The sequence below is a fragment of the Leopardus geoffroyi genome, chromosome B4 (assembly GCF_018350155.1).
Source record: "Leopardus geoffroyi isolate Oge1 chromosome B4, O.geoffroyi_Oge1_pat1.0, whole genome shotgun sequence".
NCBI classification, from domain to species: domain Eukaryota; kingdom Metazoa; phylum Chordata; class Mammalia; order Carnivora; family Felidae; genus Leopardus; species Leopardus geoffroyi.
In genome coordinates this window covers 78980049-79007429 of record NC_059341.1, presented here as the reverse complement: position 1 = coordinate 79007429, position 27381 = coordinate 78980049, and the positions used below count along the sequence as shown (strand labels likewise).

The window sequence follows — 27381 nt, the reverse complement described above, 5'->3', positions numbered from 1 at the left end:
CACCCGGGAACAAGCAAGGCGCCTCATGGTGCTGGTCTCATTTTTGCACAGCCCAGGGCAGGGTGTGATCCACCCAGAAGCATCAGCTGCCAAGGGACGTGTGTCCGGCAGTCAGGGCACCGGAGCGCACTGGAGGATGTGGCCGGGGCTTGCCAGCTCCACGCTGCCAAGACAGATGAGTGCAGGGGGCCCTCTTTCTTCCAATCCCAGCCCCCACGGAGCGCCCACAGGGTGGGAGGCCCACGGGCTTTATAAATGTCTCCCATCCTAGCGCCAGCCCAGACTTCCAAACGCTGTGTGGTGGCGCCCTCTGCTGGACACAAGTGGCCTCTAGGAAACTGTTGCCTCTGAAGGGAGAAAGGTGAGTGGTGGGTTTATTCATATTCGCACAACAATCTATCCAGGGCCTACTACGTGCCAGGCAGTCTTGTAGGAACCGCAGAGATGGGCGAGAAATAAACTCAGAAAGTCTCTACTTTCCTTGGACATATATCGGCGGGGAAAGGGGAGATACTGATAAAAACATATATAACATAATGCCTCATACTGAGAAGTGCTATGAAGACAGACAGGGCAGGTAAGCGGCTAGACAATGACTAAGGCTGTCGATTTTAAAGGAACAGTCAGAGAGGCTTCTCTGCGGAGGCAACAGGTAGTAGGAACCCCAGGGAAGGGAGGGAAGGAGCCCTAACCTGGGGAAAAGGCCAGCGAGGCAGAGGGCAGTTGCAGTTCACTAAGAAGGGGAATTCTGAGTGTGCTTGAAGGATAACGAGACCCATGTGTCCAAGAGCAGTGCTGGGATGGAGGCAAGCTCAGAGATGGAGATCTCCCTTTCTTACCGTGATGGCACCTGTAGAAGGGAGAACATCTTGCACACTGAGAATCACGGGGCTGGAGAAGAGTCTTGCTCAAAATACAAGCCATGACGGACGCCTGGGTGGCTCAGTCGGTTAAGCGTCTGACCCTTGATTTCTGCTCAGGTCACGATGTCACGGCTTGTGGGATCCAGCCCCGTGTCAGGCTCTGTGCTGATAGTGCAGACCCTGCTTGGGATTCTCTGTTTCCCTCTCCCTCTGCCCCTCCCCCACTGTGCACTCATGGACCCATGCCCTCACTCTCTTTCAAAATAAATAAACATTGAAAACAAAACAAAATACAAGCATGAGATAACACCTGCTAATACATGCTGAGCTGGAAATGCCCAGGGGCTGTGAAGTGTGTATTCCCCACATTAGCACCATTTTGTGTTTTTATTTATTAAAAAAAAATTTTTTTTAACCTTTATTTTTGAGAGAGAGACAGCATGTGAGCAGGGGAATAGCAGCGAGAGAGGGAGACACAGAATCGGAAGCAGGCTCCAGGCTCCGAGCTGTCAGCACAGAGCCTGATGTGGGGCTCGAACCCACAAACTGTGAAATCATGATCTGAGCCGAAGTCGGGCGCTCAACCGACTGAGCCACCCAGGTGCCCCAGCACCACTTTGTAGATGAGGAGACTGAGGCTGAGAAAGGTAGAGGTTATGTGGTTTGCCTAAGGACAGGGGGACTTGAATCCAGGTTTGTCTGACTTCAGAATCCAGGCTTTTAACCATGACTTGTGCACTTGAAGGCGGGGGGGAACCAGACATAAAACTGCATGTAGAGTATGGTCACATTTGTATTTAAAAAAAAAACCATATATATATATATATATATATATATATATATATATATATATATATATATATATTTGCTTCTCTATATGGGGGAAAAGACGGGAAGGCAATATATCAAAATGTGATGATCCCTAGAGATTTGTGCCTCTAGTTCCACTGTGGGCCAAGGACAGGGGGGGAAATACCCCCCCCCCCCGGATCCACACCCCAGAAAGTATGAGAGACTGCCCTTAGCATTAACAACAGCCACACCTCTTACCCAGATGCTCCCTTTCGGCTTACAAAGTGTCTTCTTTCACTGTCCTGCATTTGGTCTTCATGACTGCTATCACCGGGAAGAAACCCGAGCCTAGCCTGTGACAGACCCGGGACTAGGACCGACACCTACATATTCGAAATTCTCAAGAGGTCAGGTCAAGGAAAGAAGAGAGATGGCAGAGAGGTCAAGGAAGGTCCGAAATCAGGTGGCCAAGGGGGCAGGAAAAATACCGTACGACAGAGAGGTGAAGCAATTCCCACGTCTTCCCAGCAGAGGGCGATAGCACCCCAGAGCTCCGCAAACCTGCCCAGGCCACGCCCCCGGCCCGGCCCGGCCCGGCCCCTCCCGGGACCCGGGAGCCACAGGGACCCTTCCCGGGTTTCTAAAGGGTCTGAAGGGCGAGAGGATGGGCGGCGGGTGGGGTGTGGCAAGAGAATAAGGGAGGATCCGCCGGAGAGGTTGCCCGGGGCACGGTGTGGGTGTCTGCAACGGGGTCAAGTGTGGTGGGGCGCCGCGCGTCTGCGCCGGAAGAGCGAGCGCGTAAAGCGAGCTGGAGGTGCGGAGCTCGGGTGGGCGTTTGCCAGGAGAAGGTCCCGGCGTGGGCGGGGGGAGGGGGTGCAGAATGTCTGTGGGACTTCCTGGGGCGGCAAGATTTGCTGCTCTGGGGAGGCGGTTACTCACTCAAGCTTTGCCACCTGCTTCCCTTCCAGCTTCCAGCCAAACACAACCCAGAGTCCCCGTCTCCACCCCCACCCCAGCTAATGATGGCTGCACCCCCAAGCTGGAACCTGCCTCTGCAAAATCAGCCCTCAGCCTCTCAGCTTCAGGGTAGGCGAGGGTGGGGAGGGGGGCGCCCCGCTGATTCCAGTTGGTGCACTGAAGTGGCACCCAGCTCACGGTCTGATCTTCCCCCTGCCAACCCCAACTATTGGTCTAGACCAGAACCTTTGAGGAGCAGCTGCAGGGAAGACCTGGCCTGCCAGCTTCTCAGGCTGGGGTCTCCGCTCCCCTCCCCTTCCCCATTGAGCTCTGGCCACACACAGCCAGCAGGTCCCGGATACCTCTGTTGTGTGCCAACGGCCGCTCCAGCCAAGATGGGGACACACGGGTCTCCAACGGGATCTCCCTGCCCTCCAAGAGCTCCGAGTCAATGGGGGAGCCGCCACCACACCACGGGCCAGAAAATGCCAGTGGGAGGCACAGGTCATCAACTCCCTGTGGATGATAGGACCTCAGGGGAACCAGAGTTCTGTCCGTGATTGGAGTGCCAAGGTTCTAGCTGGGAGGGAGCTCAGAGGTCTCTAGAGTCGACTTCAGTCAACTTGTGTTCAGTAATTCTTTATTGAACATAAAGATCGTTTTTACAATATGGAAGCTCCAGCCTGCCACAGAACGCCTGAATCAGAACCTTAAGGGAAGGAGCAGGGTCCTGGCTACTTTTAAATGTCTCACGGGTGATTTGTTGCTGTAGTTGGTAATCACTGGCCTTACATTCACTTAACCAGAGACGAGTTTCCCAGAAAGTGGGGTTAGCGCCAGGCTTTCAATCAGAGTGAGATTTTGGAGAGAGCTGAATATGCTAGTGTGCTGGGACCTAGGTGGCCTGTCACTCTGGTGAGGGGGGGGGGGGTGGGGCGGTGCTGCAAGGACTTCACCAGCTGTGAGGGGGGCGGCTTTCAAGTGACTCTGCAGGGGAGCATAGGGGAAAGAGGCCCAGAGCGCCAGAATTTGCCTAATTTTTACTTTGTAGGAAGAGTTTTGTTTAACTTATTTAAACTAAAAAAAAAAAAAAAAAAAAAAAAAAAGAAAGAAAGAAAATCAAAACAGTTCACCCATTTCTCCCACCTCCCATCCCCTGCCTCTTGCAACCACCAGTTATCTGTACCTGTGAGCTTGGGTTGTTTTTGTTTTTGCTTGGAATTCCATATCTAAGAGAGATCCTACCACATTTGTCTCTCCCTGTATGACTTACTTCATTTAGCATAATGCCCTTGACCTGCATCCATGTTGTCGTAAATGGCAAGATTTCGTTCTTTTTTACGGCTGAGTAATACATATGTGTACCACAATTTCTTTATCCATTCAGCCATTGATGGATACTTAAGAGTGTTTCCCTATCTTGGCTGTTGTAAATAACGCTGCAGGGAACGCGGGGGGTGCAAATAGCTTTTCGAATGGCCGTTTTCATTTTCTTTGGATAAATACCCAGCCGTAGAATTACTGGGTCATATGGTATTTCTACTTTTAATTTCTTTGAGGAACCTCATACTGTTTTCCACTGTGACTGCGCCAGGTTACATTCCCACCGACAGTGCGTGAGAGTTCCCTTTTCTGCGCATCCTCGCCAACACTTGTTATTTCTTGTTTTTTTCTGATACTGACCATGCTGACAGGTGTGAGGTGATACCTCACTGTGGTTTTGATTTGCATTTCCCTGAGGAGTCGTGCTGTTGCGCATGTCTTCATGTGTCTGTAGGCCATCTGCGTGTCTTTTTTGGAAAAATGTCTGTTCAGATCCTCTGCCCGTTTTTAAACTGGATTTCGGGGGGGGGGTTTTGCTATCGGATTATATGAGTTCTGTATATAGTTTGGATATTAGCCCGTCGTTAGATACGTGATTTGTAACTATTTTCTCCCATTTCGTAGGTTGTCTTTTCATGTTGTTAATGTTTTCCTTCGTGGGCAGAAGCTTCTCAGTTTGATGTGGCCAGCCCCACGTATTTATTTTTGCTTTTGTCGCTTTTGTTTTCGGTGTCAGATCCTCGCCAAGAGCTATGTCAGGGAGCTTAGCGCGCAAGTTTTCTTCTAGGAGTGTTGTGGTTTCAGGTCTTATGTTCATATCTTAGTCCATTCTGAGTTAATGTTTGTGTACAGTGTAAGAGAGAGGTCCATTTTTAGTTTTTTACATGTGGCTTTCCAGTTTTCCCAGCACCATTTTTGAAACAGCTGTCCTTTCTCCGCTGAAAAACATTCTTGGCTCCTTTGTAGTAAACTAATTAACCACCTATGCGTGGACTTATGCCTTGAGCTCTCCTTTCTGTTCTGTTGATCCATGTGTCTGTTTTTATGCCAGTACCACACTGTTTGCGTTCCTATTGCTTTGTAATATAGTTTGAAATCAGGGAGAGTGATGCCTCCAACTTTGTTCTTTCTCAAGATTGCTTTGGCTGTTTGGGGTCTTTTGTGATTCCGTACAGATTTTAGGAGTGTTCCATTTCTGTGAAAAACACCGTTGGGATTTTGATAACGGATTCACTGAATCTGTACGTTGTTTGGGGCCGTACAGACCTTTTACCAATATGATTCTCCCAATCCATGAGCGTGGACTATCTTTCCATTGACTCGTCTTTTTCAGTTTCTTTCATTCATGTCTCGTGGGTTTCAACATACAGATCTTTCACTTCCTTGGTTAGATTTATTCTCAGGCACTTTATTCTTTTTGATGAAATTGCAAACGGGATTATTTTCTTAATTTCTCTTTCTGACAGTTCATTAGTGTTTAGAAGCACAACAGATTTTTGTGTCTTCGTTTTGCATCCTGCAACCTCACTGAATCTGTTTATTAGTTCTGACAGTTTGGGGATGGAGTCTTTTGGGTTTCTGTGTGTAATACCGTGTCATTCACAGGTACTGACAGTTTTTATCCCTTCCTTTCCAATTGGATACATTTTTCTTTATTTTGCTGACTTGCTCTTGACTAGGACTTCCAATAATATGTTAAGTCAAAGGGGCAAGAGTAGATATCTTTGTCATATTCCTGATCTCAGGGGAAAAGCTTTCAGCTTTTCACTGTTGAGTATGTTGTTACCTGTGGGCTTTTTTCATACGTGGCCTTTATTGTGTTGAGGTACTGATCGTGTTCACAGTTTTTATCATAAATGGATGTTGAGCTTTGTCAAATGCTCTTTCTGCATCTATCTGTTGAGACAATCAGGTGATTTCTGTCCCCCATTTTGTTTATGTGGTGTATTGCGTTAGCTAATTTGTGGATGTTGAACCATCCTTGCATCCCTGGAATAAATCCCACGTAATCATGGTGTATGACTCTTTTTAACGTACTGTTGCATTCAGTTTGCTGATATTTTGTTGAGGATTTTTGCCTCTGTATTCATCAGGGATATTGGCCTGGAATCTCCTTGTTTTGTGGCATTTACGTCTGGTTTGGCATCAGGGTAAGGCTGGCCTTGTAAACTGTGCTCAGAATTCCCCTCTTGTATTTTCTGGAAGAATTTGAGAAAGATTGATATTAATTCTTTGAATGCTGGGTAGTTTTCACCAGTGAGGGTTTCTGGTCCCAGACTTTTGTCTGTTGGGAGGTTTTGGATGACTGGTTTAATCCCTTTGCTGGTAATCAGTGTGTTCAGATTTTCTGTTTCACCATGACTCAGTCTGGGTAGGTTGTGAGTTTCTAGGAATGTGACCACTTCTTCTAGGTTGTCTAGTTCATTGCATAGAATTGTTCATAGTAGTCCCTTCTGAGCCTTGGCATTTCTGTGGGGTCACTTGTAACATCTCTTCTTTCATTTCTGTTTCCATTTATTGGACTCCTCTCTTTTTATTGTCTTGGTGAGTCTAGCTAAAGGTTTGTCCGTATTATGTTTTTAATGTTTGTTTATTTTCAAGAGAAAGAGAGAGAGAGAGGGAGAGAAAGCATGAGCAGGGGAGGGGCAGAGAGAGAGGAAGAGAGAAAAAATCCTAAGCAGGCTCCACACTGTCAGCAGAGAGCCTGCCAGGGGGCTCGAATTCGTGAACCAGGAGATCATGACCCGAGTCAAGAGCTAGAGTTGGACGCTTAACTGACTGAGCCACCCAGGAGCCCCAATGTTGGTTTTTTTTAACGTTTACTTATTTTTGAGAGAGGGAGCATGAGCAAGTGGGGGAGGGGCACAGAGATAAGGAGACAGAGGACCTGAAGCGGGCTCTGTGATGACAGCAGAGAGCCCAGTGTCGGGCTCAGACCCACGAACCATGAAATCATGACCTGAGCCAAAGTCAGAGACTTAAGGAACTGAACCCCCCGGGCGCCTGTCAATATTATCTTTTCAAAGAACCAGCTCTTGATCTTTTCTATGGGTTTTTTTTGTCTCTATTTCCTTTATTTCTTCTCTAGTCTTTGTTATTTCCTTTCTTTACTAAATTTGGGCTTCATTTGTTCTTTTTTAAGGTCCTTGAGGTATCAAGGTAGGTTATTTATTTGAGGCTTTTCTTGTTTCTTGAGGTAGGCATTTATGACTTTGAACTTCCCTCTTAGAATTGCTTTGGCTGCATCCCATAAATTTTGGTATATTCTATTTCCATTTTCATTTGTCTCAAGGTATTTTTTGTTAAGTAAGCTCCACACCCAGCGTGAGGCTTGAACGCATGACCCTGAGATCAAGAGTCACAAGCTCTACCAAAGGAGCCAGCCAGCTGCCCCTCAAGGTATTTTTTTTTTTTTTTGTATTTCTCCTTTTTCAGTTTATTTATCTATTTATGTAGTAATCTCTGGACCCAACGTGGGGCTCAAACCCACAACCCCAAGATCAAGAGTCGCACGCTCTTCCAACTGAGCCAGTCAGGCACCCCTATTTCTCCTTTGACTTTTTCTTTGGCCCGCTGGTTGTTCAGTAGCTTGTCGTTTGATCTCCACATAGTTGTGAATCTTTAAGCTTTCTTCATGTAATTAATTTTTAATTTCATACCATCATGGTCACAAAAGACGCTTGATATGATTTTAGTTCTCTTCAACTTATTAAGATTTGTTTTGTGGTCTAACATATCATCTGTCCTAGAGAATGTTCCTTGTGCATTTGAGAAGATGTGTATTCTGTTGCTTTTGGGTGGAATGTTCTGTAAATATCCATTAAGTTCATCTGGTCTAACGTATCATTTAAGGCCATTGTTTCCTTATTGATTTTATATCTGGGTTATCTACCCATTGATGTAAATGAGGTATTAAAACCCCCTACTAGGGGCGCCTGGGTGGCTGGGTCAGTTGGGCGTCTGACTTCGGTTCAGGTCATGATCTCACGGTCCGTGGGTTCGAGCCCCGCGTCGGGCTCTGTGCTGACAGCTCAGAGCCTGGAGCCTGTTTCAGATTCTGTGTCTCCCTCTCTCTCTGCCCCTCCCCTGTTCATGCTCTGTCTCTCTCTGTCTCAAAAATAAATAAACGTTAAAGAAAAAAAAACCCTACTATTATTATATTGCTGTTAATTTCTCCCTTTAGGTCTATTAATATTTGCTTTATACATTTAGGTGCTTCTGTGTTGGGTGCGTTAATATTTACAGTTGTTACATCCTCTTGTTGGACTGAGGCCTTTATCATGGTGTAACAGCCTTCTTTATGTCTTATTACAGTCTTTGTTTTAAAGTCTATTTTGGGCGCCTGGGTGGCTCAGTCATTTAAGCATCTGACTTCGGTTCAGGTCATGATCTCACAGTGCACAAGTTCGAGCCCTGTGTCAGGCTCTGACAGCTCAGAGCCAGGAGCCTGTTTCAGATTCTGCGCCTCCCTCTCTCTCTGCCCCTCCCCTGCTCATACTCTGTATCTCTCTCTTTCTCTCAAAAATAAATAAAACATTAAAAATTTTTTTTTTTTTTTTAAATAAACGTTTATTTATTTTTGGGACAGAGAGAGACAGAGCATGAACGGGGGAGGGGCAGAGAGAGAGGGAGACACAGAATCGGAAACAGGCTCCAGGCTCTGAGCCATCAGCCCAGAGCCTGACGCGGGGCTCGAACCCACGGACCGCGAGATCGTGACCTGGCCGAAGTTGGACACTCAACCGACTGCGCCACCCAGGTGCCCCAAACATTAAAAAATTTTTAATAAAAAAAATAAAGTCTATTTTGTCTTATATAAGCATAGCTACTCCAGCTTTCTTTTGGTTTCCATTTGCCTGAAATATCTTTTTCCATTCCTTCACTTTCAGCCTGTATTGTTCTTATATCTAAAGTATGTCTCTTGATGGGGCACCTGGGTGGCTCAGTTGGTTTGGCAACCGACTTTGGCTCAGGTCATGATCTCGTGGTTTGTGAGTTCGAGCCCCACATCCGGCTCTGTGCTGACACCTCAGAGCCTACAGCCTGCTGCAGATTCTGTGTCTCCCCCTCTCTCTGCCCCTCCCCTGCTCATGCTCTGTCTCTCTGTCTCTCGATAGTAAATAAACGTTAAAAAATTTTTTTAAAGTATGTCTCTTGGGGTGCTTGGGTGCTTCGGTCAGTTGAGCGTCCCTCTCCCTGTGCCCTTCCCCCACTTGCAGGGACATTCGTGCTCTCTCTCAAAAATTTTAAAATAAATAAATAAATAACATGTGTCTTTTGTGGGCAGAATATAGACGGGTCTTGTTTTTTTTTTAATTCATTCAGCCACTGTATGTCTTTTGATTGGAGAATTTAGTCCATTTACATTTAAAGTCATTATGGATAGGTATGTGCTTCTTGCCATTTTGTTAATTGTTTTCTGGCTGTTTTTGTAATTCCTCTCTCTTCCTTTCTTCTTCTCTTGATCGTATCCTTTGTGTTTTAATGACTTTCTTTATGGTATGCTTATGTTCCCTTCTCTTTGTTTTTTGTGTATTTACTATAGTTTTTTGCTTTGTGGTTACCATGAGGCTTACGTATCACAACATTCTAAATAAATAACTGAAGCTTGATCCCATTCTAATGCCCAAAATGTTTACTCTCCCCCCACCTACACTTTGTTTTTGATGCCTCGTTTTACATCTTTTTACCTTTGTGTCCCTTACCTGATTATTGTAATCATAGTTATTGTTACTACTGTTGTCTTTTAACCTTCACACTAGCTTTATAATTAATCTACTATCTTTAGTATATATTTACTTTTCCAATGAGATTTATTCTTACGTGTCTTCTTGTTACTAATTAGCACCCCTTCGTTTCCATAATTTTTACTTTTTGCATAAATGTGTGTGTTCTATAAATTCCAGGAACGAAACAGTCACTGAAGTTTAGGAGGTCTCCCTTATGGTAAAAATTCTGTGTCTTGCAGGTTAGCAGATGTGATTCCTCCCCACTTCCCCCACTCCAGCCCAGTCTCTAAGCCTTCAGACTAAGTGGGGTTCCACGCAGAGAAGGTATGTTGGTTGAAATAAATTAAGTTTGATCATTTATAAGTTCCGAATGCATTATTCATTCATTCAGACACACGTGCCTTCAGTCGATGTTGTTTGAATGCCTACTCAGTGCTGGGCAAATTCAGATGGCAGAGAGCTTCAGATGGGTTGTGTGATTCAGAGGAGACTCCACTTTGTGAGAGTGTGGGGCAGGGCACTAGGCTGATGGGACACCCCCCTTCTTCCAGATCTGGTGCCTGTTAAGGTCAGGGCCAAGAGAGATGCAGTGTTCTGAGGCCACCACCAGGGGTCAGGCACACCTCTACTCTGGCCGTTTCATTGCATGGAGGAGCCCTCCTTGGTCCCTCTGCCTTCTCAACCTCAAGGTCTTTTCTCTCTCACTTCCCTCAGCCCATTCTTCCTTCCTCTAGGCCATCCCATCCCGCCATCACTGCAGGGCCAAGCAGCCTCCCAAGTAGACAGCCTGGCATTTCTCCTGACCCTTGGGGAGTCCCACAGCCTCTCACTTCTCCAATTTTAGGAGTGACTGACTGACTGGTGAGCAGAGAGTGCCTTCTACTATCTTATCTCTTCTTGTCCTGCCGCCATTCAGCTCAAGTTCTCTGGTTTTGTCTCCGAGCAAAATGGGAGTGTTTATGGATTACTCCTAATAAGTTTTCTTATGTGTGTCAACAAAGCTCTTCTCCAAGCCCAAGCCCCTTTTGTGGCCCCCAGAATCCAGTGTCAAGAGCCCCTCGATGTTTTGATGGGAATGTTCTCACCTCACTCCAGCACAGCACCCACATCCATGGAGCCTTGATCCCTCTCGACCTGATCTCCTTCTGCTGTCTGGCACATATCAGACCCTGCTCCCTCAGGTCCCCCCTTTCATCCACCCTCCATGCTCCCACTTTCCCTCCCCACACATGAGTTGCACAGCCTTAGAGGTTTAGCTCCTCTAAATGGTTTCTTACCATCTTTTTTTGTTTGTTTGTTTTTAGTGTTTACTTATTTTTGAGAGAGAGAGTGGGGAAGGAGCAGAGAGAGGGGTACAGAGGATCTGAAGCAAGCACTGTGCTGATAGCAGAAAGCCTGATGCAGGGCTTGAACTCATGAACTGAACCGTGAGATCATGACCTGAGCCGACGTTGGACGCTTAACCGACTGAACCACCCAGACTCCCTGGTTCCTTACCATCTTGACATCCTGTCCTCATACTCCCTCGGGATGCCTTCCCTCTGCCCAGTCCGGGCCCTTCAGACAAACATAGATGAGGGAATGCTGTCTCTTCCAGGTACCACCTATGTTCCCTTAACCTCTCCACTTCTTAGTTTCTTCATCTGTGAAACAGGGACAGTGGCGAATGGCTCTTGGATATGCGGTGAGGCCTAAGCGCCCGATGGCTCTGGAAGTGTTCAGTACAGTACCAGTCCATAGAGGTGCTCTGGGATAGGGTCCCTCATCCTTTCCTTCAGGTACAGCTCCTGCCTCCACTGCCACCCCCACTCCACCCGCCAGTGGAAACCTTCCCTTGTCTCTGTGCACTGGCTACTCCTGCCCCATCCCCCACTTCTGAGCAGAGCGGTGGCCCCGAGCAGAGTGGGAGGAGAACCAGGGGGCTCCGGGGCACGCTGCCACCATGCTGAGGAGATGGGGGCAGACGCAGAGAGCTCTGCAGGGACCTCAGACCAGAACTCCCATCTGCAGGGCTGGGTCACGACCTAGAATGGCGTCCACTCTTGTCCCTGGGGTTATTGGGGACCGCTCTTCTGGCCTGGGGATGGGGAAGGGCTCCCACAGAGTCCCCCGAGGCACCAAAAGGACCAGAAGACTGGTGGGAGATGAAGGAGGGGAGGCAGGGCAGGGGAATACCAACCACACACTATTCCCCGTCCCTGCTCCCTTCCCATCCACCCCCATCCTCCACCAAACACGATCCCTGGGTTAATTTTTAGCATCGCAGCTCGTACATTAGTCACTCCCTGTCACCCACCTACACGGCAGGAGGCTGCTGTGCTGGTGCCGTCATCCCATCATCTGTGAGGTGGGATCCAGCCCCGCTCTGGGCACCCCCTCAGCCTCCTCCAGGAGCCCCTTCAGCCTGGGTGAGGGGTACCGACATCACCCCCAAGACTAGCCGCAGGGGAGGAGGGGAGGAACAGGCTGGTCAGAGAGAGGCTGGGTGTCCCTGCTAGGAGGCAAAAGCCGGGGAGGCCCCTGCAGACCCCGCCCCCAGTAAGGTGCTAGGCTCTGCCCAGGCAACTGGTCTCCTGACAGTCCCAGGCTCTGGGAACAAAGGTATGAGAGGGCCCCTCCCTTAGACCTGAGCCTCTAAGAGCTGCTGTTTGTCATGGCTGCAGAGCAGCTGTTCAAACAGGGAGCTTAGGGAGGCTCCATTTGCTTAATCAAATGTCTTCCCTTCCCCGGAACGAGGGAGGGCAGCTCGGCCAGGTGCAGGGACCCTGGCTGGAGCTGACACCCAGCCCCAAAGGGACAGCAGGAGAGGGGCTTACAGTTGCCAGCATCAGCTGGAGCAGAGGTGGGGCCTCCTCACCACCCCTACCCCAGGGCTGAGAGCTGGGGAGGTGGCCAGTCAACCCTCTGCTGGCCTGGCCCCAAGGAAGCATTCCTGTTTATTGAGCACCTGCTGTGTACCACACCAGTGTTAGGCCCTGGAGGCACAATGTCAACAGGGCTGAGTTTCCTGCCTTAGGAAGGCAAAAGATCTATACAAAGGAAGTCAGTATAATCACCAATGGGGAGTTAAGTGTGGTAAAGAAAAGAAAATTAAATAAATAAGTAAATAACTAGAGGGCTCAAGATAAAGAATAATGAGGACAGGGGAACTACTGATCTGATCTGGGAAAGCTGAGGAAGTGTTTAAGCTGAAGTCACTATGGAGGAATCAGTCTTGTAAAGAAGAGTGTCCAGGCAGGGAGCACAGCATAGGCAAAGGGCAGAGACAGGAAAGAGTTGGGCATATTTGAGGATTAGGACTAGGAAGAACAGTGTGGCTTAAGCATGAGAAGTGACATGGAAGGAGAAACAATTCGAGCTTGAAGAGAGAGATAGGGACCTGACCCCCGAGGGCCTCCTACAAGGCATCCTAATACAATTGCAGAGGTTGTGCACTGCACAAAGTCTCCCAGTTGCTAAATTCTGGGACCTGCGTGGCTGCTGTCAACTCAGAGGAAGGGATGCCTTGTTGTAATTTGTCTGCCCAGAGGGACAACATGTTATGGATAAGCATAGGAAGTAGTTTGGAATTTATTCTTTTATTCCAGGGGAAGCCATGATGGATTTTAAGTGAGGAGGGTTGTGATCCGATTTCCTTTTTGGAAAGATCACCCTCATACTAGGTGAAGGGATGGTCCAGGGGCAAGAGAGGAAGCAGGGAGCGCATTCAAGTGCAGTGGGGCAGGAGGGGGAGGGTAGGAGGTGGCCTGGCCGGGGGAGGGTGCCACTTAGACCTCTTAGAGCCACCCCTTGCGTGCTGGCTACTGCCAGGGAGGAACCATGGCATGGAGCCTCAAGTCTCAGGCCTAGCTCTGCTACTTAATCTCTGACCCTAGGCAGGTCACTTGCCCTGGGTCACTTCAAAGAAAGGTGGCGTCCACCTCTTGGAGATGCTGTGAGCACACATTATAGTTCTTGAGCTAGCATCTACTATGAGCTAGTATCAGGCATGAAATAAAGCCGCAGAGGAGACAGGAAAGGTCCCTGGGCTCTGCTACAAGGAGTGTATGTGGTAATGGAGAGGGGAGCCAGGCAAACACCAAAATCCCCCAAAGTCGAGACAGTTGTGGCGGGTCAGGAGTAGTAGGACAGAAAAAGCCAGTGGAAGGTGTGACTGCATTTTGGACTGGGTGAGGAGGCCTTTGGGAAGCAGAGCGGAGTACTGAAGGGGCCGATTAGGAGAAGAGTGAATGCAGAGGCCTCCAGTGGATGGGGTCTGAAACATACCAGGTACAACAAGGGAGCCAGAGCAGAAAGCGAGAAGGGAGACAAAATGAGGCAGGCAAAGGTCAGAGAACCCAGCATAGGAGTTAGAATCTTCTTGTAGGAATGCTGGGGAACTGCTGAAGAGTCCTAGAACAATGGAGTAGTCCCTGGTTAGGCCTGTCACAGGTTGGGTGGCTGGTTGCTAAGGTCTCTGTGGGAGACCCAGGCCCTGAGGGTTCCAGGCACCGGTTATTTATTTGCACAGGGATAGTTAAGGACTTTAGACAAGCCTTGGGCACCACCTGTTGTGGGTATTTGGGAAGGGAGGCTCCAGATACATTTAAACAAGAGGCCCAAGTTCTGAAGAGGGTGTGGGGCCTCTAGTTCAGGTTCATACATGTAAGTTAAAATCCACCAGACTGTTTCCCTGGCTGCAGGCTCCAAGCAAATAAGATGTAAAATATAGTGTGTGTGTGTGTGTGTGTGTGTTGGGGGGCAGGGTGTGTGTTTGAGTCAGAGCATGCGGGACCCCAATCCTGCCCCCCACCAGGCAGTCACCACGCTGACACAGATGCAAAAAACCATCAATTTTATACAGTTTGTGGTTCAGAAGCAACAATATGCAAAATGCTGGAACAGTCTGTGCTGCCCCCACCCGGCTGGACATGCCCATTCCTGTCCCCCAAGGGTTAGAGAACCCAGGACCCCTGCCCGGCAGGACCCAACTTAGTTATAGGCCCCTGGGAGGGGGCCAAGCCCTTAGGGGTCAAGGCCGGGAAGGAGGGGGACCAGCACCTTTGGCTGGTTAACCGGAACTCTGTATGTGTGTGGAGGGTGGGCGAGCGACCGGCCATCGGCCATTGCCGCCCCAGGCCAAGGGTGAGGGGCAAGTAAAGCTGAGGAGAGGGCTTCGTGGGACAGGGTTCCTCCCCTCCAGGGGAGTTGTTTCCCTGGACACCCCACAAGGCACTACTGACCCAGATGTAGGATGAACGCCCCCAAACCTCTCCCAACCCAAGCTCGCCTGGTTCTCCCTGCCCCGCCTCCCACTGTGGTTTAGGGGAGGAGGAGTAAAGGGTACTGGGGCCTGGGGTCAGCGGTCCGCAGAGGCAGCGAGGCACCGGCAGGCCAGCTGGGGCCGGCAAGGACCCTCTCCCGCTGCTGCGCTGGGCTCCTGGGGTCCCCTCGGACCCGGGCCCCCCCCCCCCGCCCCTTCCCCCCGCCCCCTTTTTGCACTGGCTGGAACGAATAAATAAATAAATACCTCCCCCGCCCGCCCCGCCCCTACAGCTGGCTCTCCTCCTCCTCCAGGGAGCGATTGAGTCCGGGGATGAACTTGAGCAGCCGCCGGCGGAAGCTGCGGTACTTGGCTTTGCGCAGGCCGGGGCCGCACAGGGCCTGCTCGCGGGCCTCAGTCCAGAGCGCGCCCGGCGCCCCGCCGCCGCCGCCCCCTCCGCCCCCGGGGCCCGCGCACCGCACGCTGGCGCTGCGACTCAGCGCGGCCCGGGGCGCGGACGCCAGAGCCTCGGCGGGGCCCCGGCCCGGCGCGCGGGTGGGGGGCGGCGGCGGCGGCGGGGGGGCGGGTGGCTCGGCGCCCCCGAAGAAGCACGTGTGGTAGACGGCGTCGTCCGCGTCTCGCCCCGCCCGCCGCGCGCCTCCGCGGGGACCCCCGGGCGCGGCCAGCAGGGGACCGAAGGGCAGCGAGCCCGGGAGCAGGCCCGCGCCGTACAGGCAGGAGCGCACCGACTCCAATGTATCATAAATGCTCGGGTCCTTCACCACCAGGCCTGCAGGGGCAGAAGACACGAGGAAGCGTTGTCAGAGGGCATGGAGAGGGGACCTCAGCTCCTTCCTGCTGAGCATCCGTGTGGCCCCTGGCCTAAGCCCCGCTTCCCTCCTCTGTAAAACAGGAATTATACACTCGAGTCCTTATGAGGACCACTGTGACACAAGAGCCCCGGAAGGCATTTGAAACGAGCTCACTGAGCCTCGCTGTTCCTATCGGTAAAATGGAGAAGACACTAACGCTCGCCTTCAGAAAGCTGTTGGGAGAAGGAACTAAAAATGTGTGTGCAGCGGCCCAGGGCAATATTGTACCCATAGCAGTAGCTCAACAAACTTTTCTTCACTTTGGACAGGGAAGTAACCCACGAGTGCTGAGGGGGGAGCATGCATAGGGACATCAGTAGGGGTGAAAGGGACCCTTTGCACCCCCAATCTACTCACCGTGCACGAGCCGCTGCTCTTGGACCATTAGGGACCTGTATTCTCCCCACTTCTCATACAGGGTTTGCTGCAAGAGACACCCCCCGCCTCACTGTCAGGAGCTAAGCAAGAAACAAGCAGGAGGTGGGTATAGACGGAGGGATCAGGCAGTGCACAGAAGAAATCTGAAGGTTAAAAGCATATTCGGACAGGTAAATGAGCCCCTAAAAAAAGAGTGAGGGCCGGAGGGGCAGGAGCTTGGAAGAAGAGGGTGGAGGCTGGACATTATCTGGGCTGCCCTACCTTTAGGTACTGCAGACGTGCCTCCAATTCAGCCTTCCGGATTGACGTCCCATACAGAGTTTCCAGCCTGAGGAGGTTGGGGAATTAAAGGCTAAGTGAGCCCACAGGGTGTGGACACACTGAGAGAAGCTGGGCTCAGGAACCCTCCGGATGGCAGCGTCCAGACATACCTGAGAACATTGCCAGACGCCTTAATGATGTCAACAATCTCTCGATGCCGGATACCTTCCACGTTCAGGCCATTAACGCTGGCGATGGTGTCCCCTGCCAGGCAGAGAGGGGGTGAGCTTGTGTTCCACGGGGCAGGATGGAAGAATTGCAGCCCCCTACCCTAGCCAGGAAGGGTAGGGGTAATACACAGAACGCTCCTGAATTCCCTCCTGCCACTCCTGATGGCTGTGTGGAAACCTTGTCCTGGCCCAGCGCCCCAGCATAGGGCCCTCATAGACCCAACACCTCCACTCCCCACTCAGGAAACTGTCCCCAAAGGCTGAGCCCTCTCAGCAACCCTGGGTTGCCTGCCCCCAGAGTTGGTTGTTTCTGTCTGGCCCACAGGCTATCATGAGACCCAGGCGAGACAGGAAGGGGTCAGGGTGAGTAGCACCACGCTGAGAGCTAACAGTGGCCCCAGGCATGAGAGGCCTCAGCTTCTGACACCCTGTGCCGCTGCGGAACCTTCTGACTTCAGACAGGGCAAGCCACATTCTCTACGGGTCCATTTCCCATCTATAAAAAGGGCGTGTGATCCCTACTGTGGCTACTTCAAGGATCAGGAGGGAGAGTGAATATGAAACTATTTTTTCAAAGCTGCAACATACCACTTGGCTACCGGGGCTGCTGGTAAGTGGGCAAGGAGGTGAGGGGGCTTAGGGAAGAAAGTGGTGCTAAAAGGGGGCTTAGCTCTTGCAGTCTCAATCCCCTTCCTGGGGCCTGGGGACTCTAGATTTGGCTAATCCCAAGGGCCCCCAGTGGAGGCATCATTTCCTTGTTAGAGGACGTCACGCAGGTACCCCAGAGTTGGGCCGGGTCGGCACAGGAGAGGCCCTGATGTCCAGTATCGGAGCAGATCTAAGGGAATGTCGCCCCCTCCCTGGCTCCTGCACGGGCTGGGTTGCCAGACAGCCAGGAGACAAAACAGCAGCAGCGACATCTGCCATTTACCAGGTCCTGGCTCTGTGCCTAGGGAACCCCTAGGCATGTTAGTGCCCCCATTTCGCAGATGGGACTGTTCCATGTCACACAGTCAATGGCAAGTTTGCCTGGATCCCAAGCCCGCACTCTATCCATTCTTCTTGGCCTTCTCAAAACAGGAGGAGGAAAGGAAATGGGTTTCAGAAGCAATTTCTCACCCCCTCTGCTTGGGAGCAAGGTCCTACCCTCTCCCCAGGGCCCTGTGTCCCAGGCTGGGGCCTCACCTGGTGTGAGCCCAGCCAGCTGGGCAGGGCTGGAGTCATGAACCCGGCAGACAAAGGTCACCATCTCCACCCGCTGCTCCTCCCGGTGGTGAAGGCCGTAAGTCTGTAACAGACAAGGGGCCCATCAGCCAGGGGTGTGGCAGGGCCCGGCCATCTGTCAGAGTGGCCTTCCAACCCTGGGCTCCCTCTGTGCCCAGCTTCTCCCACCTGGATCTCAAAGCCGAAGGTCTGGTTCTCCTCCTTCTCCAAAGTCAGCACTTTCCTGCAAAGGGACACAGGGGCCATCTCATCAAGACTGTCAGGACTAAGAGGAGCTTGGCGGTCCCACAGCGTGGTCTTCCGCTGATGCTGGAGGTCTGCTCCAGAACATCCAGGCAGGGCTCACCGTCTCCAGCGCCAATTCAACTCTCCTCGCGGGTTGTCGGAATGCCCGTCCCGATCCCCGGCTGACCTCCGCCCCACGGAGCCGCGGAGACTCAATCTCGCCTCCAGTGGAGGCAGGCTCTGGAAATGGCTGGCCCCCGGAGGGAATGGGCTTCCCGAGTTTTTCAGCCACACCTCCAGCTTTCTGGTGAGCCCGAGAGACTGGCCGACTAGCCGAGGCCCCACATTCGGCCCCAGCCCTGAGCCTCTCGGCTCCACAGCCTTGGGGAGAGGGCTGGCCCCACCCCCAGAGGCCAGTCACGAGGCTCGACCACAGCTGCTCCTCCCAGCTGCGACGGGCCAGCCCACCAGATGTGAGGCTGGGGGGGGGGGGGGGGAGGGGGGAGGGGAGGCTCGAGGCCGCCCCTTCCCGCACTGAAGGCCTGCCCCCTGGACACAATGGTCTGGAGCGCCTCCAGATCCCCGCCTGCTGGGGGAGCCCAGAGTTTCCTCTGCCCACCCCCACCCCCTTCCTTCCCGCCCGGCCAGGGGCAGAGTGAAAGCAGCCTCCAAAGGCCCCCTCAAGTCTCGGCCGCTGAAAGGCCCTGGAGACCCAGGCCCACAGCGCCCAGCCTGACCCAGATGCCCCTCAAATGCCGCACAGCAACTCCGGGCCCTGACTCCTCCCCACTGTAAACGCAGGCCTTTCCCCCCTCTGTGTGAGCTGGGGCGGGGAATAGGGTGACCCAAGTGCTGTGTTACCCCAGCGCACTCTCGGGGTTTTCTGCAAGTGTTGGCGAACTTTTTCTGTAAAGGGCCAGAGAGTAAATATTTTGGGCTTTCTTTGTGGGCTCCATTCGGCCTCTGTCATACATCGTTCTGTTTTTATTTTTACAACCCTTTAGAAATATAAAAACAACTCTTAGTTCAAGGGCCAAACAGGCCAATCCGGCTGGCAGGCTGCAGTCAGCTGATCTATTTTAGAAGCCAGGTCCAAGTCTGCATGGGCCAGGGCCAGGGCCAGCACGAGGCCCGAGGTCAGGGCCTACTTCTTCCCCTCACCTCCGATGCTTCCTAAGAGGGCCGCCACAGGCTGGGACCAGCATAGGACTGGACTTCTGCAGGCAGGGCAGCCAGACTCAAGCAGCTGGACCCAGCTGGGCTGTGGTCTGGGCCCCCGGGGCTTGCTGGGGCTGGGAGAACTCAGGGGAGCCCGAAGGCTTCTGCTTCCTCCACCTCCCAGATCCAGAGCTCCCCAGGGAGGGCTAACTGGCAGGGACTGCGGGTGGCATGAGGAACACCTGATGACTCAAAAGTCCCTACCTCCTTTCTCTGCCACCCCCTTAGCACAGCCCACACCCCCACCTGCCCCTCACTCCTAGCAAGGGAGCCATGCAGAAAGGGTGGGAGAGTGACGCCCCCTGGGCTGACAGCGGTGTCGTGCTGCCCCCCCACCCCCATCCCCACCCCAGCACCTCACACTTTTGGACCAGGGCAGGGGCTGGGGTGCTGGTGACTCACCTCTGCTGTTCGGGACTCTGGCTGAGATTCTTCCAGCGGAATCCTGAGCCCTGCGGGGGAAGACAGAGGACGGAGCAGGTGAGAGGGGAACTGTTCTTGAGCAGGTACTGAGAATCCTATTCTGGGAGGTCCCTCCCCTGGGCTCCAGCCCTGGACCGTTCACCTCACTTCCTGCTGCCTGCCTGTCGGGTCCCAGTTCCACACCTGCTTTGCTGCCAGTGTAACTGTTTGCCCAGTACCACTCCAGCATCACTCCACAGTTCTCCCTAAGGCTCTACCCCATAACTGAGACTGTGGGGACACATCAGTCCTACCAGTTTCCAGATGCATGAACCTTAATGGTTCTGTGCTAGCTCCCAGGTTGGGAGGCAAGGGGGACTCATTAATCTGGATAGAATAGCCTCTGTCCTCAGGGCGTATGTCTGCAGGGCTCAGGACTCCCAAACCCGGCAAGCTGAGGCAGAGGCTCTTTCCAGAGGTTCCCCAAGAAGGGCTGGGGTCTCCTGGGCTTGCCTGTCAAGGTACTCCAGAGACCCGTGCCAGTCGGGCATGTCCTCCTAATTTCTCAGCCACCGACAGTGACTTGGGGGAGCTGCGGTCAGAGGCCCAAGCGTGGAGGGGCAGGCAATCCCAGCCTGAACATGGAAAGGCAGGGGACAGTGGGGCCAACTCTCCTCCCCCAAAGTACAGGCTGTTTCAGGGAGCAACTGTGGATCCCAGCTGTAGGTGGCCAGCTACACCCACCTCCACCTGTGTCTCTCGACATTGCCATATATTTTGTTGCTCTCTGGGACAAAAGCAAAAAAACACAGATCTCAAACTTGTCTTTAAGTCTCACTATACTTAGGAGAGAGATTAGGAGGTTTTGTTTGGTTGGCTGGGGGTGGGTGGGGGGTTGGTGACAGGCAATGTCAGAGCTGAGGGTTCCTGCCTCCCTAGGGCCCTTGAGAAACTAGTCTCTCTCCCTCCCTAAATTATTGGTCTTTGGGAGAAGCCATCCCAGGCCAGCCCTTGTCCTGTGTGCCCTCAACAGCCCAGGGCCTTCCTGGTCTGTGCCCTAGTTAACCCTCCCCCCAGGCTGCTCCAAGGCTAGGAAGTGAAGTGAGCCCTCTTTTCTCCAGAACCAAAGACCAGCCTCAGGGGTGAGGAGAGTTCCCAAATGGGCCAGGGTGGAAGGACTGGGCAGCATAGAGAGACCCCTTTGTCTTTCAACCCGATTTTCATAAAATGCAAATTCTCAACAAGCTGTTCATTGTGTGTGGTGGGGGGAAGCCAAGGGCCAGGGGAGGGGGGAACTGAGCGGGGAAGGCCACCCCCCTCCCTCCTTAACCTGGGTCTTCTGTCCCCCTTTCTGAGTGCTCAGGTCCCCCCAGGCCAGAGGAAGAGCCTCGCGGAGGGGGAGACTCAGAGGGCGGGCGCGGCTCGCATCCTTCCTGCCCCGCGGGCGCCCTGCGACCCCTCCCACTGCGTCCGGTCCCAGTGAAGTCCCCGGAGCGGTAGCCTTGCGCCCCGCACCTCCGACGCAGGGCCAGGCGGCAGGCCCGGAGCCTAGCAATCCGAGCGTCCCCTCGGAAGGGTGAGCTCTCGGGAGTCCGCGGCGCTACACACATTCTCGTCCACCCGCCTCTCCCCCCCGGGGGCTCTCGGACCCTCAACTCGTCCGGGAGAGCGGCGGGACCCCAGCTCTAGGCCTTCACGTTCCAAATGGAGAAGCCCAGGCTGGGGGCCTGGGGGCCTAGAGATACCTGAGCGGGGGGCGGGTGGGGGGGGAGTAGGGGGCGGGGCACAGGGGTGTTGAGGGCAGCTGGAGCGAGTAGGAGAAGGGGGTGCTGGGGAGGAGTCGGGAAGGAGAGGAGCGAGACGCGACGGCGGCGCGTGGGGAGTGGGGAGCCGCCGAGATTGGGGGCGGCGTGGAGGCGGGGGCCGCGGCGCGGGGAGGCTTGCGCCTTCGGAGGAGGGGGCCCGGGAGACTGGCCGAAGGACAGCAGGTTCTGAAACGTGTCGGTGGGGAAGAGCGGGCTGGGGGGGGGCGGGGAAAGTGGGGGACCCGGTGGCCCCCGAGGAATATATTGTGGGGTCAGCGGGCATAGATGCGGGATGTTGAGGGGCTGAGCAGGTCTCGGGGCAGGGAGGGACACCGGAGGGTACCTAGAGCTGGGGGGCCACGGGAATTGGGGGGTGGGGACGCACCTTTCGGCGGGGCAGGGTGCCCCCGGACACGGCGAGCGCGCGATACAGCTCGGCCGGGTGATAGTCCTCCAGCGCCGCGTACAGCTCGTCCCCGGGGGCTCCGGGGCTGGCGGCTGCAGCACGGGGACCGGAGGCCGGGGTCGGGGCCGGAGCGGCGGGAGCGACTTCCGAGTCGGGAGCCCTGGCGGCGGGGTCCGGGGCGGCCGCCGCCTCCTCCTTCTGCTGCAGCTTCCTGAGTCGGCGTAGGGTCATGGCTCCGGCGCCCGGCGACCGGCGACCCTCGGTGGCGGCGCTCGCTCCGCGCGGCGGGAATACCAGCGGCTCGGAGATGCCAGCCGGGCGGGCGGCAGGTCGCTTCCCTTTATAGGATCGGCGAGCTGGGCGGGCTGGGGGGCGGGCTGGGGGGCGGGCAGGGAGCGGCCTCGGGTGGCCTCGCCCCTGGAGCGGCAGGCCCCGCCCCCGGGGGGGTGCTGCCCTGAAGCCCCGCCCACAGCGTCCGACACCCTGCCAGGCTGGGGAAAGTCTTGACCCGAATACCCGCTAGGGGAAAACCTAGCCACGGAGGAGTGGGGCAGGGCATCCTGGGGCGGGGCCAGGGGTCTCCCGGATACCTGAAGAGGGGATGAGTGTGTGTGTGTGTGTGTATCTGTGAAGGGGCTTGTGCACGAGATTTGAAAATTTAGAGATGGATGGCTTTGGAGATTCATGGAGAATCTGGTGGTGAGGGTACAGAAAGGGATCACTGTAAGGAGGTTGGGAGGCTCAGGGAAAGATTCTGAGAGATCCAGGGATCTGCAGGAGACTTTAGGCAAGGGAAGAGTGGTGGCTGCGCTGTGCAGGGGGAAAAGGATGCACAGGGGGAAGGGTGAGATCCCTGAAGGAGGTTAGAGATAACCCTGAGCTGACTGTGCAGAACCCCCCCAGGAAGTGAGGGCCCGGGATCTCCCCTCTACACCGCTGCCCCAGAAGAGGTGAAAGGCTGCCTCCCCTTCTCTGTCAAGGGGAGAGGGAAGCGGTGGAAACCCGGGATCCCGTGGGCGTAGTTCTGGCGTGTCCCCTCGGAGAGCCTGGAGAGTGGTCCCTCCTAGATAAACTTTCCCCCAGCTCCTGATGTTGGAGCTCAGATACCCCTTTTCCCAGCAGAAAGATCTTAACTGTGTGTTGACTCATGGAGAGGGGAATGTGCCTGAGCTGAGTGGGTGCTCAGGGTTGGGGGATGTGCTCAACCATTCTCTGACCCTGTCTTCGGGACCATCCCCCCCACCCCCCCCCACCCCCGCCCTGTGTTACCGTGGCTGCCAGGCAGTGGGAGAGACTGGAACAGCCCAGCTGAAGTCTCTGTCGTCAGTGGTGCCCAAATAAGAAGTGAGAGGAGGAAGTGGAAGGCCAGTCTTGGCGTCTAAAGAGCAGCTAGCCACCACAAGGCGTCAGCATCACAAGCTGGGGGCCTCCGCATCCCACCATTGGCCACTAAACAGAGGCTGGGGAGGTACAGTCCCCATCTGTCCCCTTCTCCTCCAGTCTTCCCAAATCTGTGTTATGCCTTTACAGCTGACATTTATTGAGCATTTACCATGGGCCGTGCACACCGTTCTGTGGGTGCTGTTACATACATGTGTTAACTCATTTGGCCTTCGTAACAACCCTAGGAAATCGGTACCTCACGGATGAGGAAACTGAGGCCCAGGGAGGTTAAGTAACGTGCTCTAGGCCACTGAGTGCCAGAACGGAGGCTCAAAGCCAGGCAGCCCGGCACCGGAGCCTGCCATCCTAACCCCTATGTGATGCTGTCTGCTTCAGTTTCTCCTTCCCCCTACATTTATGCCCTGGTCCATGCCGGGTACCGGCTGGGCACTGGGGCTACAGAGTCTATGTCTGGTTATATATACATGCGCTGTGTTAGACGGGTGGCATGAACGGTCCAGAGAGGCAAGTGGCCACATCCGACAGGAAGGAAAGGCTGTCTCCTGTCTCGGTGCCCTGGTCTGTCTCAGTCGCTGTCCTTCCTTGTCTCCTTGACTCTGTCTTTCCCTCAGCCCCCCATCCCTGGGGCCCCAGCTCCTGCAGGAGCTATGGGTGGGAGGGGTCTGTGCCACCCCTCAGTAATTACACAAGTCCAGATGGCAGGATGCTTGTTGGGTGGGGGGCAGAGGGTAGACTGGGGGCTGCTGGGAGCCAAGAGCTGAGTCCCTTCCTCTCCCTCCTGCCACCTCCCCCTGGGCACCACCAAGTGGCCATCAGCTGAGGGGCCGAGGGGGTGTTGGTGGGGAAACATGGGACTCTATTGTGAAGCATCAGCACAGATGGACCCCTGGACCGTCTGCTGCCTGCTCCTGACAGACGGCATCTGGGGTGGGGGTGGGGGTGGGGAGGAGAGCAAAGGCAGGGGAGGCAGTGGTTTGGTTTCTTTTCTCTTCACTCCTGTGCGTATCCCTGAAGAGACCAGCAAAAGGGCACCCTGTAGGATCCCTTGTGCGAAGGACCACCACCTTACCTATCCCAGGGATGACCTAAAGGACACCTCCTTGCCTGAAAGCTGGACAAGTGAACACCACGGGTGTCACGGCACCCGCGTCTAACAGCCCTGTTGAGACATTCCTCCTTCGGGGGCGCCTGCGTGGCTCCGTCAGTTAAGCGTCCAGCTCTTGATTTCAGCTCAGGTCACGACCTCACAGTTCATGTGATTGAGCCACGTGTCAGGCTCTGTGCCGTCAGCGCGGCAGCTGCTTGGGATTCTCTTTCTCCCCCCACCTCTCTGCCCCTCCACCTGCTGGCATGTGTGGTCTCTCTCGAAATAAATAAACATTAAAAAAAAAAAATAGACATTCCTCCTTCAGGTTTCCCCCTCTTCCAGGCAGAGCTCCGGAGAACCAAAGAGTAAGTGTGGGCCCAGGAAATGCAATTTCTGGGAGGCACGTGGCATGATTTCCTCCAGTCCTGGAATCCAAGAGCTGGAAAGGAAGGGCCTGCCCTGTGGCCTGGCAACGATACGATGTGGTCCAAGCACTCACTGAACACAGGAGGCAAACTGAGGCCGGTGGGAGGGAAGGATGGAGGCAGGACAGGCCCTAGTACCCACTAGACCCAAGGTCTCCGGCCTCCAGAGACTATTTAATTCAGCTGCTAGTTGCTCCCCTGAGAGTTCAGAGAGTTCAGAGATATGTGTGTGTGCCTGCTTCCTTCTCCCAATCTCCTCAGTATCTCCAGGGAGGGGATGGGGGGCCCAGGATGCCACACTATGGGGTGGTGATGCCCTCTGGTGGCCGTGGGTCTCTGGGTGGAAAATCTTCAAACCAGAGTGAAGGGCTGTCTGGCTAGTGCCTGGCTCCACTCGGGATCTGAGTGGGGTTTAGGGAATCCCCCACATCTCCTCTCCTGTGCAAGAAGGTCCGTGTCCCACTGAGATGCCAAGCTCCCCTTCGGTCACAGAGTTCCGGAGTCTCACCGCTGGCCCAGTTAGGAAGTTGCGTTTTTGATCTCCACCAGGGCTGCCGGGCTGCAGGTGAAGTTCAACAAGGAGAGGGCGGACAGCTGGAGGGGCCTCCTCTGTGCAAGAGTCTCCACACGCCAGACACGCGAGGTCGCTGGCGCTTTGCCTTTTCCCACCCTCCGCGACTTCCTCCTAAGCTCCTAAGTCTCTTGCATGGCATCTGCTCCCCCCATCCTATCTTCCGCAGCTCCTTAAAGCTCGGGGGTGGAGGGGAGGGTGGGGAGGAGCGTGCTGCACACGCTGCCTGCCTGCTGGGACACCTCTCTCTGGGAGGCCTCCTTGCAAAAGCCCCATGACTCTGGCCCCTCAGACATCTGCACTCAATCTGTGGCTCATCCCGAGCCAGTCTGTGTTTGAGAAGAGCTCCCCAGCTTTTCCTCCGTTCGCTCCAGTTGCCCTGGCTCTTAGCTCTCGGGATAGGGCTCGCTGCGGCGTGGGCTCGCCTAATGGACAAGGTCTGCGGAAGACCCCTCCCCTTTGGGACGAGCCCCGGCCTGGATACCTAACAGTCAACAGTGCCCGGTGGAGGAAGTGGGGAGAGCCGACTCTTGTCCCCACCGTCGTGCTCTGTGTGCTCGAGCTCTAGGGTGCCATCAGGAAGCCGGGGCACTTAGGGCGAGAGCTCCGGCAGCTCAGGCCGCTCTGCAGTCTAGCTCGATGTCCGCTCCAGCATCATCATTTGCTTCCAGAACGGGGAGAATGAATAATAAATAGCGCGCTGGGATTCCCCTCTGGGTACTGCTGCTGCTCCTAAGCTGGGGAACTGGGAGAGGGAGGGCCTGGGACTCAGCTGGCGCTCTGGTCAGGAATGAGGGGCTGGGCCCCCAGTTGCATGACACAGAGGGAGGCACAGACAGCCGGTGGGCAGCTGACTGGGCAGGGAGTGGTTGTTTTTCCTAATGGCGCCTATTGCCCAACAGTTTCCACTGGATAGTGTCTGTGTGTGGCGCTGGGGCCCAGGGGAGCCCGGCAGCAGGATCTGGCACAGCCCAAAGAGCCGATTCTAGGGGGTCTGGGAGTAAGGGCGAAGCAGATATGGTAGTTTGTTTATGTTGGAGACGGGTGGCCTCTGGGCCTAGTGTGGCCCAGAGGCCTGGGACCACCTTGCCTCTTGGGTGGGGAGGACGGGGTGTCCCCTGCTATGTACACAGGAAAGATTGACAGAAGAAGGGAGGGTTAGCCCCCCAGCCTGCCTCCCAGCACCCATGTGCTGCTTACTCCTAGGACACAGGGCACGTGTTATTTTACCTGCCTTGCTCGTTTCAGAGCACGTACAGTGAGAAACAGAAGACAACTGTTCTTGGGGAGCCTGGCTGGCTCAGCGGGTTGAGCGTCCGACTCGGCTCAGGTCATGATCTCACAGCTCGTGGGTTCGAGCCCCGCATCCGGCTCTGCGCTGACAGCTCAGATCCTGGAGCCTGCTTCCGATTCTGTGTCTCCCTCTCTCTCTGCCCCGCCCGCACTAGCGCTTACGGGCATGCTCTCTCTCAAAAATAAACATTAAAAAAAAATTTTTTTAAGGGAAGAAAAAACCACACGCACAACAGTTCTTAGGGCCCCAGATACCCCAGTCCTCCGCCCTCTTGGCAAACACAGTTGCTCTGGTGGCTCGTCCCTGGTTCCCTCCCCGAGACAGGGTTGTGCACCCAACTATGGTTCTCCCATCGACTCCAAACTGAAGCTGGCTCCCCTCTTTCCCTGCCTGTTCACATGTGATCATGCCCCAAATTTGTGCGTTCTCCCATGGTCTCTCCCTGCCCTCCAGCTGTCCCTGTGCCACCACCACAGCGGTTGCCTCCCGAAGTCTGCACTGTGATCATCCCGAACACAAACAGGATCGCTTCCCCCCGCCCCCTCCCTGCGCCCCGCCCCTGCTAAAACCCACCAATGGCCTATTCCCTCCATCGGGAATCAGGAACCCCACAGAGGTTTTAACTTAAGGGCGGCTCCACATACTCATGCTAGAGAGGACAATTTGGAGATCA

The 27381-nt window shown here is 54.2% G+C and overlaps 1 protein-coding gene and 1 long non-coding RNA gene across 4 annotated transcripts; one reads left to right on the top strand and one right to left on the bottom strand.

The window, feature by feature from the left end:
* Window positions 1–2227: 2227 nt before the first annotated feature.
* LOC123590094 lies at window positions 2228–11018 on the top strand. Of its 2 annotated transcripts, XR_006708604.1 has the most exons (4): window positions 2228–2469; window positions 2624–2741; window positions 9904–9988; window positions 10969–11018. It is a non-coding gene; the product is annotated as an uncharacterized LOC123590094 (long non-coding RNA). The 2 variants fall into 2 exon arrangements; XR_006708605.1 differs by lacking the exons at window positions 9904–9988; window positions 10969–11018 and adding an exon at window positions 7228–7277.
* A 3463-nt stretch (window positions 11019–14481) lies between these two features.
* TAMALIN (trafficking regulator and scaffold protein tamalin) lies at window positions 14482–22264 on the bottom strand. Of its 2 annotated transcripts, XM_045467063.1 has the most exons (8): window positions 21907–22264; window positions 19717–19766; window positions 18040–18094; window positions 17833–17935; window positions 16588–16681; window positions 16418–16484; window positions 16136–16202; window positions 14482–15696 (listed from the first exon to the last, which is right to left on the bottom strand). In XM_045467063.1, exons 1-8 carry the CDS (start codon window positions 22156–22158, stop codon window positions 15194–15196), a joined length of 1191 nt encoding a protein of 396 aa, XP_045323019.1. In that variant the 5' UTR covers window positions 22159–22264; the 3' UTR covers window positions 14482–15193. The 2 variants fall into 2 exon arrangements, with proteins under 2 accessions (XP_045323019.1, XP_045323020.1); XM_045467064.1 differs by lacking the exons at window positions 19717–19766; window positions 21907–22264 and adding an exon at window positions 18218–18712.
* Between the last annotated feature and the right edge of the window lie 5117 nt (window positions 22265–27381).

Bases quoted from the DNA above. Each gene is read 5' to 3' on its own strand.
- TAMALIN (XM_045467063.1), bottom strand. From the start codon at position 22,158: ATGACCCTACGCCGACTCAGGAAGCTGCAGCAGAAGGAGGAGGCGGCG. The intron at 16,485-16,587 runs GTATGTCTGGAC...CAACCTCCTCAG, and splicing joins GCGTCTGGCAATGTTCTCAG to GCTGGAAACTCTGTATGGGA. The intron at 15,697-16,135 runs GTGAGTAGATTG...CTGCCCCTGCAG, and splicing joins AGAGCAGCGGCTCGTGCACG to GCCTGGTGGTGAAGGACCCG.